Source organism: Camelina sativa, chromosome 18, assembly GCF_000633955.1.
Source record: "Camelina sativa cultivar DH55 chromosome 18, Cs, whole genome shotgun sequence".
Lineage (NCBI taxonomy): Eukaryota > Viridiplantae > Streptophyta > Magnoliopsida > Brassicales > Brassicaceae > Camelina > Camelina sativa.
Window position 1 is genome coordinate 20356303 of NC_025702.1, and position 15926 is coordinate 20372228.

The window sequence follows — 15926 nt, forward strand, 5'->3', positions numbered from 1 at the left end:
CTGCAATTGTAGAAATCCCTTAAAATATCTCTCTGCTTCAGCTGTTATATTTTCTTGAGTGTTGACTACTCTCCCATCCTCAAATAGAATTTCTCGAATATTATTCCGTACCTCCCTAAGAGTGGCTGATGTGTAAAAGGATTTATTGTTTTGATCTCCAACTCGCATTCAATGGAGCTTCGATTTTTGTTTTAGATATACCTCCTCAATGTCTGATAACCTTTTCCATTTGGCATATGCATCAGCTTCCTCACACACTGCTTTAGAAGAAGGATTCGCTAACGTCTTCTCCTGCAGATCACACAAAAGCTTGTAAGCAGCTTTTGTGCGAGCAGAAATAGCACCAATCATTTGTTTCCCCATAGTTCTCAAATGTGGTTTTAGGACTTTTAATTTCTTGGAGAATCTATGCATTGCAGAGGTGGAATGAAACAGAGCTTGAGACGCACCCCATTTCTCCGCTAAGACTGTTTTGTAGTCAGGATGATTAGTAATGGCATTCACAAACTTAAAAGGACGCTTGACCCTCCTCTCAACCGCTGAGATATAGAACCTGCAGCGTAAATGATCGGAACAACCCCTGGTTCAAAAACCGAGTAGGATTGAGGATACTCCTGAAGCCATTGCTGAGTCACCAACATTCGGTCTAGCTTCTTGCATATAACACCGTTGTGGCGCTTGTTGCTCCAAGTAAACCTCTGCCCTTGATAACTCATATCCGTGAGTTCACAATAACGAGTGAGATCCTGAAAATCTCGCATCCCTGAAGTAATGTGAGGAAGAGATGCATTTAAAGAGTGATCACCACCCTCCAAAGTTTCATTAAAATCACCACAAATGAGCCATGCCTTGTCCTTAAACAAAGGTGAATCTTTGTGGTGTCGAAGACCACTCCATAGGGTTTTCCGTTCTGCAACCAAATTAGAGGCGTAGATAAAAGAGACAAAGAACTCAGACCTTCCTTCTATATAGATGGAACAGGTGATCATCTGAGATGTTCTGTAAATCAGAGTTACCCTCACATTATTCCTCCATACCAACCAGAGTCGTCCTAAACGATGTTCATCATAATTTGAGAGGAAGGACCAATTTGCAAAAACTGACTCAACCACTCGATCTGCCCTTCTCTCCTTCACTTTCGTCTCAATCAAGCAACCAAAATCAAAACTACTCCGAGACATCCACTCCTTCACAACTTTATGCTTTTCTTTTTTGTTAAAACCCCAGATATTCCAAAAGAAACCCGACATTAAAATTGTTTTGGGATGTGACGTGGTTTCAGATTCCTAGGAGGTTGTATCCTAGTACTCTGTGATCCATTTGTCGAGATAAACTTATGTTCCTCTTTTGAAACCCGAGGTAGAGAAGGTCTGAGCGCAACTCCGACACCTGACGGATCCTTATCAAACCCAACAGCTGTGTTGTTCGCTTGGCCCTTATCAATCGTGACATACAAAGCAGCTACCTTATTTGTATCATCAGAAGTAGTAGTTGTGTCTACATCAATGGTGGTAACATCCTCCTCTGACTCACCCTTATCACTAAGGCAAGCAAAAGAATTAGACACAATAGACACCTCGGTATTACTCGAGTCTTTTCTGGGACTGCGAATACTTTTTGTGGGAGTGTTCCAACCCAAATCCTTAATGGCCTCTACCCCCTCTCGCACTACATCACCCCCTGGAGATGCCATAATACCCTTTGTCTTATCATCTACCTGAGCCTGACTAGTATCACCAACCTCTTCTGACTGTGAACCTGTCATACACATGTCCACAGTTTCCGTAACTACATCAGTAGCCACTGTGGGAGTGGACTTTTGCAAACAAGCTGAGCCAAGATGACCCCATTTTGAACATGTCGTGCATCTATCCGGCAACCAAGGATACACAAACTCCACAATCGTATCCCCTCCCTTTTCTGATTTGAAAGACATGTTCTTTGGAAGGTTCTTTGTTAAATCCACTTCCACAAAAACCTTAGCCTCGTCAAAAGTTTTACACGCCTCTGTGTCCGAATGAAGCTTTTTGGGAACTCCTAAAGGACTCGTAATAGCACTCAGCACCTTCCATGAAAAATACTTAGGTGGTACATTTTTAACTATGACCCAAAGAGGGATAGTTTTGATCTCTTCTTGTTCCATCTCTGTGATAGGACTCCATTTCGACAAAACTACTGGAACCCCACACAAATTCCACATACCACGTTTTAAAACTCTTGATCTAATGCGACCATCCGGAATACGAAATCGCATTGTTTTATTGTCAACAACAATAACATCAATCTTCACTGTCTTATCCCCCAAAGTCCAAATCTTATTAACTAAGGCATGAATACCTCCCACAAAAGGAGCCTTAGCTAGGAACCTCCCCACAAGGAAATCTTCCCACAACGGATGTGCATCTTCAAAAATTTTGTCTGGTAGTGTTACAGTCGGCATACCATCAATCTGTTCAATAGCCAAATGCATCTTTTCCAGTTCCCCTGAGTTCTTTACCATAGCAACCCATGATCGCTTGTCATTAATAGCTGTCCGTTGCGTAACTAAATCCCCCACAGGAGAACTCTCGCTCACCTTCTCCTTGGGCACTACACCTCCGACCCTTGTCTGATCAGACAAACCCAAAACACTTTTCGTAAAATCTTCAATCACTGTATTATTTCCTATAATCTCACCCTCCTCCGAATGTTCTGTCATCCCGGAGTCACCCAAACCAAGACCACCACTAGCCCCCGGCGTAAGATCCTCCGACGGCATCAGAACGTGTGCACGAAGGAAGAAACCCTAAGTCGCTTTTTTTGTCGCCACCAGAGCAAAAAGCAACGTTTTCAACTAGTCAAAAAAAAGTATGTTATCGATTAATTAGAACATATAATCTTATCAATTAATTAGAATTACATATTTATATTCTCTACTAAATAAGAGTAAGATGGAATAGTCGAGTGATGAATTAGCGTAAATTATGTTCTGTTTTGTAATACAGATTCACCGTTTATCAATCATATCATCAACCAAAACCTATAGCCGTTAAAAAAAACGGCTAGGCAATCTTGAAGTCACACTAGTTATGCTAAATTCGTTTTAATTTATGGAAAAAGATATGACACTTTAACGGTTGATCACCTCAGTTTATGTTCAAATCAATCAACCCAATTTTTTAAAATATGTTACAAAATCTATTGTTGATTAGTAGTACAGTATATTGTAAAACATTAAACTAAAAAAATTTCAAAAAATATTCTAATCTTGGTTCAATCAAATTCATATAACACATTAGCAAAGAAAAGACATGGAAGTACTTTTTGAGATTACGTGAGGGAAGTGGATAATGAAAAACAAAATCCCATTACATTTAAAATTTGAAATAATTACCATAGAGATAATTTGGAATTTTCTAACTGATGCAAAAATCTAAATTGATGCAACTATATAATAGTAACAAAAAAGAAGCCAAACATAATATAACACATAAAGTTGTATACTTTTAAAGCTAATTACATAGCAAGAACTTGGTATTTAGTTGTCGTCATAGTGGTAGGCAATCTCCCACTGATAATATGAACTTGAATCTCGTTGCATCTCCCAGTCCTTGGTACAATAAACTCGAGTAAAAACTTGTGGTTCTTCCTCAACTTTTGGCTTTTACAGAAACATGACCATGTTGCAAATGAGAACCTTTGTCCTCTACAGTGATTCTCAACCTTCAAAGGCCACTTCTTTCCATCTTCATCACGAAGCTCAAGTTCTTCCTCCAATTCGATCCCATTCAATTTCAGAAAAGTTGTTGGTATTTCCTAGCAAAACATAGAAATTTATATTCGGTAAACCATTAATGAAGACAGAATTCATAAAATTGGTTCTTTTAAACTCACCAGTTTCTGATATGAACTGCTTGTAATATTCCTTAGAAAATGCGGATTCTTGGGTTTATAAACCAATTCTTCAACTCCATCCTCACGAAACCATGATATGTCACAAGGATCTATGCATAACACCGAACAAATATATATAATATGATTCAAAACACTTGAAAACTTGAATGAAGAAAAAAAAAGTCAAAATAAAAACCGAAAAATTAATGTTAAATTACCTCCAGCCCGGTTAATTGTTCTCTGAGTCTTATCACGATGTTCCGATTTGATTTTGCTAGTTGATTCATACTGATCCGGTTTATCGTTGACCGAATCGTGTTCCCGTTTCCGCTTATTGCCACAATCTTTCCTACTTTCCGGTTTAGTACAAATATCATCAACCGGTTCATTGTCAACAGAAACCCTAGATCCTACCGTGGTTGTGACGACACCAACATCTCTTCTAATTCCGTCTTGAGCGAAAATCCTAACGGAGAATCTCGAATCGCCGTCGTAACTAAACACAAGAAAGTCTCCAAATTCAAGAGATTGATCTTTTGCGAAACTTTCCCAACCTTTTTTGAACAAAACACAGAATCTTTCTTCTGTGTCTTCTGTTTCTGTCTCTACACGCCACAACCGTCCGATCTCATCGAGTAAGAACGCTTTTTTAGGTAATGGCTTCCCTACTAATAAGTCGATGAATGCTGGAGGAATCACCTGCGCAGATTTAAATATTGTGTTATTGTTTTCCTTTTTTATAAAAACGTGATAAATAATTATAAGAAGGAACTGAGATAGAGAGAAGAAATATACATACCAGTTCGTGAGAACTGAATTCAGGGAGAAAGACCTTGAAAAATTCCAAGTCTTTACCAGTTTCAACCATGATTTCTTCTGTAATCAGAGTGATTTTTTTTGTAGTGATTGAATTTTAAAAGCAAAAGATCTTCTTAGACAAGACGAGAGGATATAATACTTGTGTGATGTTCTAAAGTCTGACAAGGGATTTGAGAGATATATAGAGAGAGAGGAAAAAAAAAAAGGAAAAGATTTAGAACTTTACCTTTCTCTGCCCTAATTTCTATTTATGTAAAACATGTGATTCTTACAACTTAACACCCCCTCCAAAGACAATTTATCAAGGCCCATAAACATATATACCAACCACACCCGGGCCAATCCTGCCGATTAGGGTCAACGACAGATGTATCTGTGAACCATTTGTGGGTGTGTTGTTTATAGCTTCGAAGGATTCCTCCCTCACTCACTCGTATCATAAAATCTCGGTTATAATATCAGGCAGCCTCTCTGTTTATGAAGAGTACTCGGAGGTTTCGTGATATTCCAAACTACATTCTCTAGCAGAATTGCTAGAGTCGAACCACCTAAGGAGCAAAGTGAAACAAGCAACAGGGATAGGATGATGCTAAAGAGTTGCTTGAAGGAGATCACTAGATTGCTCGCGGATGAGATGGAGAGTAAAAGCTATCAATCTCCCTGCTACGCCCCATAAGGGAAATCTAATTACCAGGTTATTTCTTGTAATCTCCTTAGTGGTTTTGATTTCTTGACTTAACTCGGAACCGCACCACTTCAGATTATCTTAGTCTTAGCTGACCTCTCTAGTAAGCTAGATCCGGGAAAGCCTGAACCTAGCATAGTCATCATGATCATCGGACTACGAACGAGGTCAGTCACTCTCTGTTATTGTTTTTTCTTTGTTGGTAATCTTGTTTTAGAAAACGTAAATATGAGTCAAGGTGTTGACAAGACCAAAACGTGTGCCAAGTATGCTCGCTATCACCGGGAAGAAGGGGTTCAACTTCAGGCCAGCATTAGTGTGTGCTGATGATACTTTCAAGATCAATGCTTATATGAATTTTTACGTGTTACGATATAATAACAAATTTGAGGAAGAATAATGAACTTATACTATATTTTAACCGGCGGTACACCACAAACATATAATTTTTTATTATAATTTATATTTTATGTTATATTTATTTGTAAATATTAGAAGTTTTGTAAATAGAAGAATAACTAAATTTTCCGGTTGTTGTGCGGCTAAATGTTTATATTGTTTTTTTTACCCGCAATCATGACCATTTGTTTGTTATATATATATATATATTTTAGTGTTTGAGATTCTATTTTGATTTATAATTATTATAACAGAAAATTAAGAGATCTAAATACATAATAAGTAATTTATACATTGTGATTAAGTCACATTTTTCCTAATGATTTAATTATTTACACAATCTTAGTTAAATCAACTCGATTTTATGTCAAATATTCTAATATTCTAAGTGTTGATAAATAATTAAATGAGGATTTAATCCGTGTTAACACAAATTTAATAATATTTTATTAATTTCAATATCTCCATTTTATAACTCATCTACTATATAACCACGTTATATAGTATTTTTTAAAAATTTTACATATTTGTAATAATTAATTTTTTTATTAAGTTTATATATATGTTAATTATAATATTTAAATAAATATCAATCGAAGTTTTTCTTACGTTAAGAATCAAAGCTCACAGGTTTGGAAAACGAAATGGGAATCAAATTGTTGTTTTCTTTGCTTGCGAAGGATTCAGGTTCAAAACACAACAGAATGTGTGGTTAAATATTTGATAGTTTTTATACTCATATTGATTGCTATTATTTTTTAGTTGGAATGAAATTTAACATATTTAGTAAACAAAATCTGAACTAGTGTTAATTTTGAAAACTTTTTAGGGGTTAATGTTGAAAATAAATTTTTAAATAAACAAAACTAAAATAGCATAATACAAAATGTATAATATAGATGAATTTTGATTATAAGATAGATACATTTTTTTTTATGTCAATCTAGAAAAGAAAAAAAAAGTCAAATATGATTAAAAGGATCAACTTTATACAAATAAGAACAATACTTACCTCCGTATTCACCCCATATTAGTTTAACCAATGAAAATAGAACAATATATCATGTAATACTATATTTAACATAAAAAATGTCATGTAATACTATAATTATAATTAAAAAATCAGTAAAACAAAATCTGTGTACTTAAAGTCATCTAGGGGGGTGCACGAAAGATTGTTTGGATTGTTGGGAAAGAAAATTAAACATATATGTTAGTTAAGCTAACTAACTAACATTTCTTACAACAGTTAGAATAATAGTGGATAATGGAAAAAAAGTTCTTTATATTTAAAATTTGAAATAAATACCATATAGATTAATAGATATGTGTGTATCGATGACAAATAATTAGTGATTAGTAAGAACCAATTTGGAATTTGGAAAACATTAATTCTTATACAAAAGTATTTATGCAACTATAAATAAGAAATAACAGTAACACAAAAACATTCACTAATTTCATTTACCCAATAAAAAAGCCGTGTTAAGGCCAATAATATATTATCAGCTTGTGGAATTGATTAGCCAATTGATGAGGCTGTGCGTTATTTGTTCAATTGTCTAAAGCAGCTAGCAAAATTGAAAACTGTTGAAGAGGTTTATGCACTTGTGCAGTCACTTCCTTTTGAAGAACGAACAAAACAAATTATCCTTCCCAAAGAAATGCTAAACCTTTTTGAGACACGCCTGCTGGTGGATTTCCCAAACATGGTGATAAAGGCAAGTGAACTCCTCCCGCTTTCGGCTTTTCTTAAGAGAGAAGAATCCAGTGACCTGATATCGGAAGCCACAAAACTAAAGATGATGCGCTTTTTTGTCTATGATGATTGGTTGGAGAGTGTGTCTTCGCACATGGCCTTTTCAATACTTATTATGATCCATCGTGCTCTTTATGTAAACACTGAGAGGTCAAATATGTTATTGAAGCCCAACGAGTATGTTGTCACTGTGCCAAAATACCTCTAGCCCTCCCTCACCTTATATCAATGGATGAAGGTAAGTTTTTAGTTTTTGCGCGACCACCTTTCTTTTAGATTCAACTACTAGTGTTTGCTTTATTTGAAACATGTTGTTTGTTTTCAACAGGTAGAGTTTTGTCTGAGTGATCTCATTTGCCCTGGCTACGTCAATCAGAGCAGTATTCGGAAAGATGAAAAGTCCAGTATTATACTTGCTTTTTTTTATTTTTTCTTTTACTTGTTGTCATTCTTAACAGTTCAGAAAATTAAATATCTTCTCAACACTTTCTTCTTGATCCTCTCTTTTTGAATCTGGAAATTTTTGTTGCACATGCATGATGTTTCTAACTATTCTTCTTTTTCCTATAGATGCTAAACTTAGAACGGGTCGTTTTTGTTACTGCAGGTTGATGGGTGGAATGTGGAAGAAGCTCAAAGCTGGAATGGTGTACATACAGATGAAATCAACCTGGAATCAACTTTCAACCTTCATATCCATGCCAACATACTCAAATGTCATTGCAATGGTTTCATGAAGGCAATGATTCTGGATATAAAATTGTATGTAATAAACTGAAAATGAGAAACAGAGTCAAAGGTGGGTTTGAGCGTATGTATCTTTTGCAAAAAGCCTTGACAAATTGTTTGATGTTTGTTATAAGAGAGAGAGAGATCCAAAAAAAAAAATGATGAAAAAATTAAACGAATTCCATACGAAGATGTAAGTTTTTGATTAGAAGCGAAGGTAGGCCGTCCATGACGGAAAAGAGAGAGAGAGAGAGAGAGATAGTATAGTAACTAGCTACGGCTCCCGTGATTTCTTGTTTCGCAAACATATGTTAAAATCTTCAACCAATTAAATTTAGACATTACCCTAAATTGTAAAGGAAGAAAAATTACCAGAAGTTGGTGAAAGAGTTTTACTGAAACAGAATTTTTTTTTTTTTTATGTTATTTATGTCTTAGTTTTTTCAGATTATTATTTTTTTATGAATAATTTCTATAATTTCAAAATTTAAATATTTATTTAATTTAATTTTGAATTTTTAATATATATTTTTAAAAATATAATTATTAAAATGGCCTCCAATTTTAAGCTGGCCTTAAGCCCGGATAAACGTGGGCACATCACTGAACATAACATAGAGTTGTATAATTTTAAGGTTACATAACAAGAATCTGGAATTTATTTCTCTATAAAGCCACCTGAAGCAATTTGCTTAGTGATCTCTTTTAGCCTTCTAAATTCTAATAGGGTTCTGGGAACCCTCCTTATGATTTAGAAGGTTCATCGGTTATGAAAATCCAAAAAACCCTGCGAGTAAACCCCCAATGACCCACCGGAGTAAATGTTGAGCCATCTCTCTCGGACTTTCTTCCGTCACAATTGTCGTTACCGGCAACAACAATGTCGCCGTTACAAGCCTCCGAAGTCACCACCGCCTCCTCCACCACCACCAATGTTACCAAAACCGCCGAAGAAGCCTCAGAGTTTCACCTTCCACGACGCGACGTGGGAGGATCCTTACAGTTGGATGTCTAAGCTGGAAGATAAAGTGGCGATGCGGCATATGGATATCTATATGGAGCAAGAAGAGAAGTATACTGAAGCAGTTTTGGCTGATACTGATAGGATTCAGACCAAGCTTCAGTCTGAAATGGCTTCTCGTTTGTCCTTTGACCTCTCCACGCCTCCTCTTCGTTGGGGACCTTGGTGAGTAGTATCCAAAAATTAACATATTCTCTTGTTTATATTGAGGAACTTGATAATTCATGGTCTTGAGAACAAAGGGTTGTAGAAAGCTAGGATTTTTCTATCTTTAGACTCGTCGATTAATTTGAAAAAGGTTCGTCCTTTTGGTGGCAATTGGGGATTGATTTGGTTGTATTGGTGGAAATAGGTTGTATTATAGACGTGTTGAAGAAGGGAAGCAGTATCCAGTACTGTGTAGGAGGCTAGCGAGCTTGCACGAGGAGTTCATTTCTCATAAGTCCCCTGCTGCAGGGTTTGATTTTACATCTGGCAAGAGGATTGAGCAGAAGCTGCTTGATTACAATCTGGAAGCTGAAAGATTTGGAGGTCAGTAAGTANCTTTGATAATTCATGGTTTTTTGAGGACAAAGGGGTGTAGAAAGCTAGGATTTTTCTATCTGCAGACTCGTCGATTAATTTGAAAAAGGTTCGTCCTTTTTGTGGCAATTGGGGATTGATTTGGTTGAATTGGTGGAAATAGGTTGTATTATAGACGTGTTGAAGAAGGGAAGCAGTATCCAGTACTGTGTAGGAGGCTAGCGAGCTTGCACGAGGAGTTCATTTCTCATAAGTCCCCTGCTGCAGGGTTTGATTTTACATCTGGCAAGAGGATTGAGCAGAAGCTGCTTGATTACAATCAGGAAGCTGAAAGATTTGGAGGTAAATAAGCATATTTTAGGCTCTTACACTTGGACAGATTAAGAGGAATGAACTTTTTTGTGTGTCTGTTTTGTAGGTTATGCTTATGAAGAGATGTCAGAGATATCCCCTGACCACAAATTTCTTGCATACACTATGTATAATAAGGACAACGACTACTTCAAGTTGTGTGTGAGAAACTTGAATTCTGGAGCTTTATGTAGTAAGCCTCACGCAGATCGTGTCTCCAACATCGCGTGGGCAAAGAACGGACAGGCTTTGCTCTATGTCGTGACTGATCAGAAAAAACGGCCACTCAGGTTTCGTATGATCATTTTTGGTTGTTTGGTTCGACCACAAATTGCTTGTGTAAATCCGTCTTTTTGTTCTGCTATCAGGTTATATTGTAGTACAATCGGATCAACGGATGAAGATGTTTTGCTTCACGAAGAACTTGAGGGAAATGTTCATGTTAACATTAGACATACAAAAGATTTCCAATTTGTGACTGTAAATACATTCTCTCCTACATTTTCAAAGGTGAAAGCTCCAAGTTCATCTGTTAAAAGCTTTCTAGTTTGCTGTTTGTTTTTAATTGTAAACATAACAAGCACTATGTCTTAGGTCTTTCTGATCAATGCAGCTGACCCATTTTCTGGTTTGGCATTGGTTTGGGAACACAATGCTCCAGCACACTGCATAATCGAGCATCATCAAGGATTCCTCTATTTATTTACAGATGCTTCCAAGGATGGTGGAACACTCGACCATCATTATCTTCTTCGAAGCCCTGTTCACTTTTCTTCCAGTCAAAGGATCTGGGAGGTTGGTTCAGCCGATAACATATTCGTTTTCATCTGCTGATTAGTATAATTCTTCATTCTGAGTTGTATGTGTTTGTCTTTTATTTGCAGAAAGTTTTTATTGACAACCCTGAACTAATCATAGAGGATGTTGATTTCTGCAAAACACATCTATCCCTCATTGTGAAGGAAATGCAGGGCTTTAAAATATGTGTGGTTGATCTACCTCTCAAGACAGAGCGGGTAAAGCTTACTCCACTTAGTACTTTCATTGATCAGATTGATGCTTCTGTGAATAAATTTGACCATGATTGGTTTCTTATGAACAGGTACCAGTTCATCTGAGAGATATTAAACCTTGTTATCTTCCTCTACCTAAGCATGTTTCTCAAATAAATCCTGGCACAAACTACGACTTCAATTCTCCAACAATGCGGTTCACCATATCTTCTCTTGTGGTAGGAGAACCAGTCATCTTGCTGTTTTCTGCGTCCATAGTTTTGAGTTGCTAGTGTTTTTGAATTTTAAACACTTTTGGCCTGCAGATGCCTGATGCAGTGGTTGATTACGATCTATTAAATGGGAAATGGAATATTGTACAGCAGCAAAACATGCTTCACGAAAGAACACGGGTTTTATATGGCACTGCAAACTCCACCGAGAGCCCTAATATACCTTCAGGCACCAGAATTGTCAGTTTTGATAATGAGGATACTACTGCTGAGAATGACAACTTGTGGAATGACTTAACCGAGTTTTACACATGTGATTACTATGAAGTCTCTTCTCATGATGGAGCCATGGTTCCGTTAACTATTGTTTACTCAAGAGCTCAGAAAGAGGAGAACCGAAAACCTGGTCTGCTTCATGTTCATGGTGCTTATGGTGAAATGCTTGATAAGAGATGGCGTAGTGAACTTAAAAGCCTCCTTGATCGTGGCTGGGTACTTGCATATGCAGACGTTAGGTCAGTACCATCTTACTCTTCTCTGTTCACTTAGGCTTTCAACAGCAAGCAGCGAAGGCTTATCCATTGCTCTCGGGTTTTTCTAGAGGTGGAGGAGGGAAAGGAAAGAAGTGGCATCAAGAAGGAAGAGGCGTGAAGAAACTTAACTCCATAAAAGATTACATTCAATGTGCCAAGTTTCTTGTTGAGAACAATATAGTAGAAGATAACAAGCTTGCTGGTTGGGGATACAGTGCGGGAGGACTCGTTGTTGCTTCAGCTATCAATCAATGCCCTGATCTCTTCCAAGCTGCGGTTCTAAAGGTACTCAGCAAACTGCGGGTTCATAAAATGTTTGAGGCGTTGATTGATAAGGAAACCTTGTAATAGTCGATTGTTTCTTTTGTTTCAGGTTCCATTTCTTGATCCAACTCATACTCTCATCTATCCAATACTACCCTTAACGGCAGAGGATTACGAAGAGTTTGGATATCCAGGGGATATCGATGATTTTCGTGCGATACGTGAATATTCACCTTATGAAAACATTCCTAAGGATGTTCTCTATCCTGCAGTTTTAGTCACTTCCTCATTTAATACTCGGTAAGTATCCATTCTTCTCAGTTTGCGATTTCTATTTGATGTCTGAGATCTAAGAGTGAGATGTCTATCGTTGATTTTAGATTTGGTGTATGGGAAGCTGCGAAATGGGTTGCAAGAGTTCGTGACACTACCTTCCATGACCCGAAACGCCCTGTCTTACTCAACTTGACGACTGACATTGTCGAAGAAAACCGGTTCTTGCAGACTAAGGAATCAGCGTTAGAGATTGCATTTCTCATAAAGATGATGGAATCTTGAAGATAAATTATCAATTTCAGAATAGGACAGCTTGTAAAAGCTAGAGATCAGCTTTAGATATTTTCTCTGTAGTTCTGAAATTTGGATATGAATCAATGAATTGTGTGACACAAAGATAGAAGACAGAGACGAACAGTTACAATATGCAGACATCTGAAATCGTGTCTGCGATCATCTCTCCTCAAATAACTTCCCAAAATCATACAAGAGAATGTTCTCAGATAATAACAGATAAGTACAGTTAAGGAAGGGTATGAAAAAAATTGTATCCATTGCTCATGTCTTTTAAGTCTCTGAAGAATCATCTTCTTCAATAACTGTTGGGAGTGTCCCTTGTTTAGCAAAACCTGGACTCAAAAACTTCGCCACAAAATTCCATAGTCTGTAAACATCTTCAAAGTCTGTTAAGAACCCAAGAGAAGCTGTGACAACCTCAACTCTTATGAAGCCGTTGTTTTTTCCATCACAATCCACCGGTTTCCAAGAACTTGAATCTCCGCTTCGACTATCGATGACCTTTATGTGACTGAGGTAACCAATGCCTAGAGATATCCCTTCTCTTTCAGCTAGCTTCTGCACTATCTCAGGATGCACCATTCCACTTTTCAAATCCCTGACATTAAATGCCACAGAGGATCCGCGTTCGTATTTGATCTTGGGACCGTAAATCTGAACAAGATTCTTGTGCTCTCCATCTGAGTCTGATCTAGGCAGCCTTAATTGAAGCAGAGAGGTCACAAGCCAGTTAATGAGGTACCGGAGTCTCGAGGTGGTTTTGTTGAGACCTAACATGTTGACATGATCAATGTGCCTGCAAACGATCTCTGGTTCTCTTTGATCATCATCCCATTCTACTCCATTGCTTTCGTCTTCTTCTTCATCTTCATCCCCAAGACTGATCACAGAAGCTTCACCATGATCTACTGATCTAAACGATACTCTTCGTTTACTGGGATGTTCATCTTCATTCACAAGAAGTCTCCCACCATTATACTGACTCTTCTCCCTTCTACCTAACAGCCTAAATTCTCCTTCAGTTTCCCTTCTTATCGCACTCTCTTTGATTCCAGAGGTCGAACCATTTCCATTTGAGTTAGCAATTAGCTTACTGCTCCCTCCTTCTTCTTCGATCTCATTAACTCGCAACCGACTTGTCTCTATTTGATTCATTTCAGGTTTTTCTTCTTCTGAGACTTCTTCACCCACTTCTTGTGATACTGACAAAATAGCAGCATCAAAAGAGAGAACATGTCTTCCACCACCATTGCTGCCATTATTATTAGCCTTTGAAGCTGGTTTAGGCGAGATTCTTCGTTTGTGGTTTTGTGGAACCAGTAAAGGGCTCTTTTGCTTGTTCAGATGACCTGCATTATCAGAATCAGCAGGACTCTGACCCAAATCAATCCAGAGTGAGCTATCCGATGACTCGTCTTCGCTGAAAACTGGACTCTTAATCAATTCACCTACTGAGATACTCTCAGCTTCCTCAAACACAGTGCTTGTGTTATCTCTATCAGAACCAATTTCATGATCCATATCTGTCTCAAAGACATCCTGCACCTGAGCAGAAGTATACACACCAGAAAACGCGGGTAATTGAGTTCCCGAGGCTTTATTATCTCCATTAATAGCGATATCTTTATCTTGAATCCCAGTCAAACCTTCCAAACCATCCATGGAGTCACTTAGATACAGAGGATACTCTGGTGTTATCTTCACTATTCCTGAACTCGTTTTCCCGGATTGACTCTGCAAGCAGCTAATCACAGATTTCTTAATCAACAAACAACCAAACCCAGTTGGATCATACCCAAACACACGATAAAACGAAGTGATAATAAAATCCGGTCGAAACAAAGACAAGCCAAGCGAGTCCATGTCTTTAGGACCCAAAGCACCAGCATCAAGCAGCACATGCCAGTTGTTTTGCTGAGCCAATGCCATCCACTGGTAAGAATATTTAGAACCCGTGACCCTTGACTGGACAGGAAACACAAACAAACCGGTGGCTGAATCCTTCTTCCTCTTCTTCTTACTCAAAATCTCCTTCTTAAGATCCATTGAACACAGCCTAAGCGTAGGCCACTTAAACCAGGCGCTACCAACCTTTGCCCCTTTCTCCTTTGCGCACTGACCCATCCAACTAACGGATTGGCTCTCGTGATCAAACATAGTGAGAAGCTTCTTGTTAGTGTGGAACGGATAAGACTCAGCAAGCAACTTGAACGCAGAGCCTCTGCTAACAGTAAACACAAGACCATACTCATTCTCAGGGATGTTCAAGTAATCCATGATCCTAATCTTGATATCATGTTCAATAGAACCTTTCTCAGCACCACCGTGGATAGCATGATTGCTAAGATTGGCACTAATCTCAGACAAACTAAAAGTGCAAGTGTCCCAGTAATGAACTGTCTGAAGATAAGAGAACAACCCAAATCCACAATAGTCAAGACATACCTTTGGTAACGATAAGTGGAAATACTCATCGTTCCTCAGTTGATCAACTTTCTCAGAAGATCGATACTTTGGATACATGGTGAGAAACATGTCAAGTGCTTCTTCGAGCTGAGGCAAAGTATCTTCAGATTCGAACGCTCTTTGAGCAGCGAGTGATGTCGCACGCAAGAACTCGCGTTGAGCGTTGAGCCTAGCGAGTGATCTTGACCGTCCAAGGGTTTGATCGTGAGCCTCGTCTTCTTCGTCTTCAATGTCTTGAGATTTGACGAGTAAGCCATCTTCTGAAGCTTGTTCGAGAGCTTCCCTGAGCTTAGATTCATGGAGTTTCCGCTGAGTCACATCTCGATTCCTGTTGTTGTTATTGCTGCTACTACTACTGCTCTTCTTGTCCAAAACTAGAGCAGCAGCACAGTGATAAATTGGCTTCCAAAGTGAGATATGCATCAAAATCCCTAATATTGGACTCAAAGTTTGGGTTTTTAACTGAAACCCTAATTAAGGATTTCAGTAATCAAAAGGGGAAAATTAAAGATCCCAAATTTAGAAACCTCGGATCATAAGAAACAGTCAAACCCAATTGGCTTACGAAATGAGAGGAACAAATCCAAATCTCACAGATCAGGTAAAAAAATCAAAACTTTGAAGAAATGAAAATAACCCAGAAGAGAAGAGAGAGAGAGATGAAGAGAGAAAAAAAAAAAAAAAAGCAAAAGCTTTGTCCCATCTTG

General features: G+C 37.8%; 3 protein-coding genes across 4 annotated transcripts; 1 reads left to right on the forward strand and 2 right to left on the reverse strand.

Moving 5' to 3' along the window:
- Positions 3496-4741, reverse strand: LOC104763683 (putative B3 domain-containing protein At5g66980). Its single transcript, XM_010487027.1, has 4 exons — positions 4673-4741; positions 4092-4572; positions 3874-3983; positions 3496-3795 (listed from the first exon to the last, which is right to left on the reverse strand). The coding sequence occupies exons 1-4, from the start codon at positions 4739-4741 to the stop codon at positions 3496-3498; spliced, it is 960 nt and encodes a 319-aa protein (XP_010485329.1).
- On the forward strand, positions 8967-12869 carry LOC104762867 (protease 2). Of its 2 annotated transcripts, none has more exons than XM_010486264.2 (11): positions 8967-9450; positions 9971-10149; positions 10226-10448; positions 10527-10668; positions 10753-10953; positions 11043-11174; positions 11261-11389; positions 11477-11898; positions 11985-12201; positions 12290-12480; positions 12561-12869. In XM_010486264.2, the coding sequence occupies exons 1-11, from the start codon at positions 9086-9088 to the stop codon at positions 12736-12738; spliced, it is 2379 nt and encodes a 792-aa protein (XP_010484566.1). In that variant the 5' UTR covers positions 8967-9085; the 3' UTR covers positions 12739-12869. The 2 variants fall into 2 exon arrangements, with proteins under 2 accessions (XP_010484566.1, XP_010484565.1); XM_010486263.2 differs by lacking the exon at positions 9971-10149 and adding an exon at positions 9638-9816 and having other exon boundaries at positions 8968-9450.
- On the reverse strand, positions 12875-15897 carry LOC104762866. The gene has a single exon (XM_010486262.1). The coding sequence runs from the start codon at positions 15640-15642 to the stop codon at positions 13024-13026; it is 2619 nt and encodes an 872-aa protein (XP_010484564.1). The 5' UTR covers positions 15643-15897; the 3' UTR covers positions 12875-13023.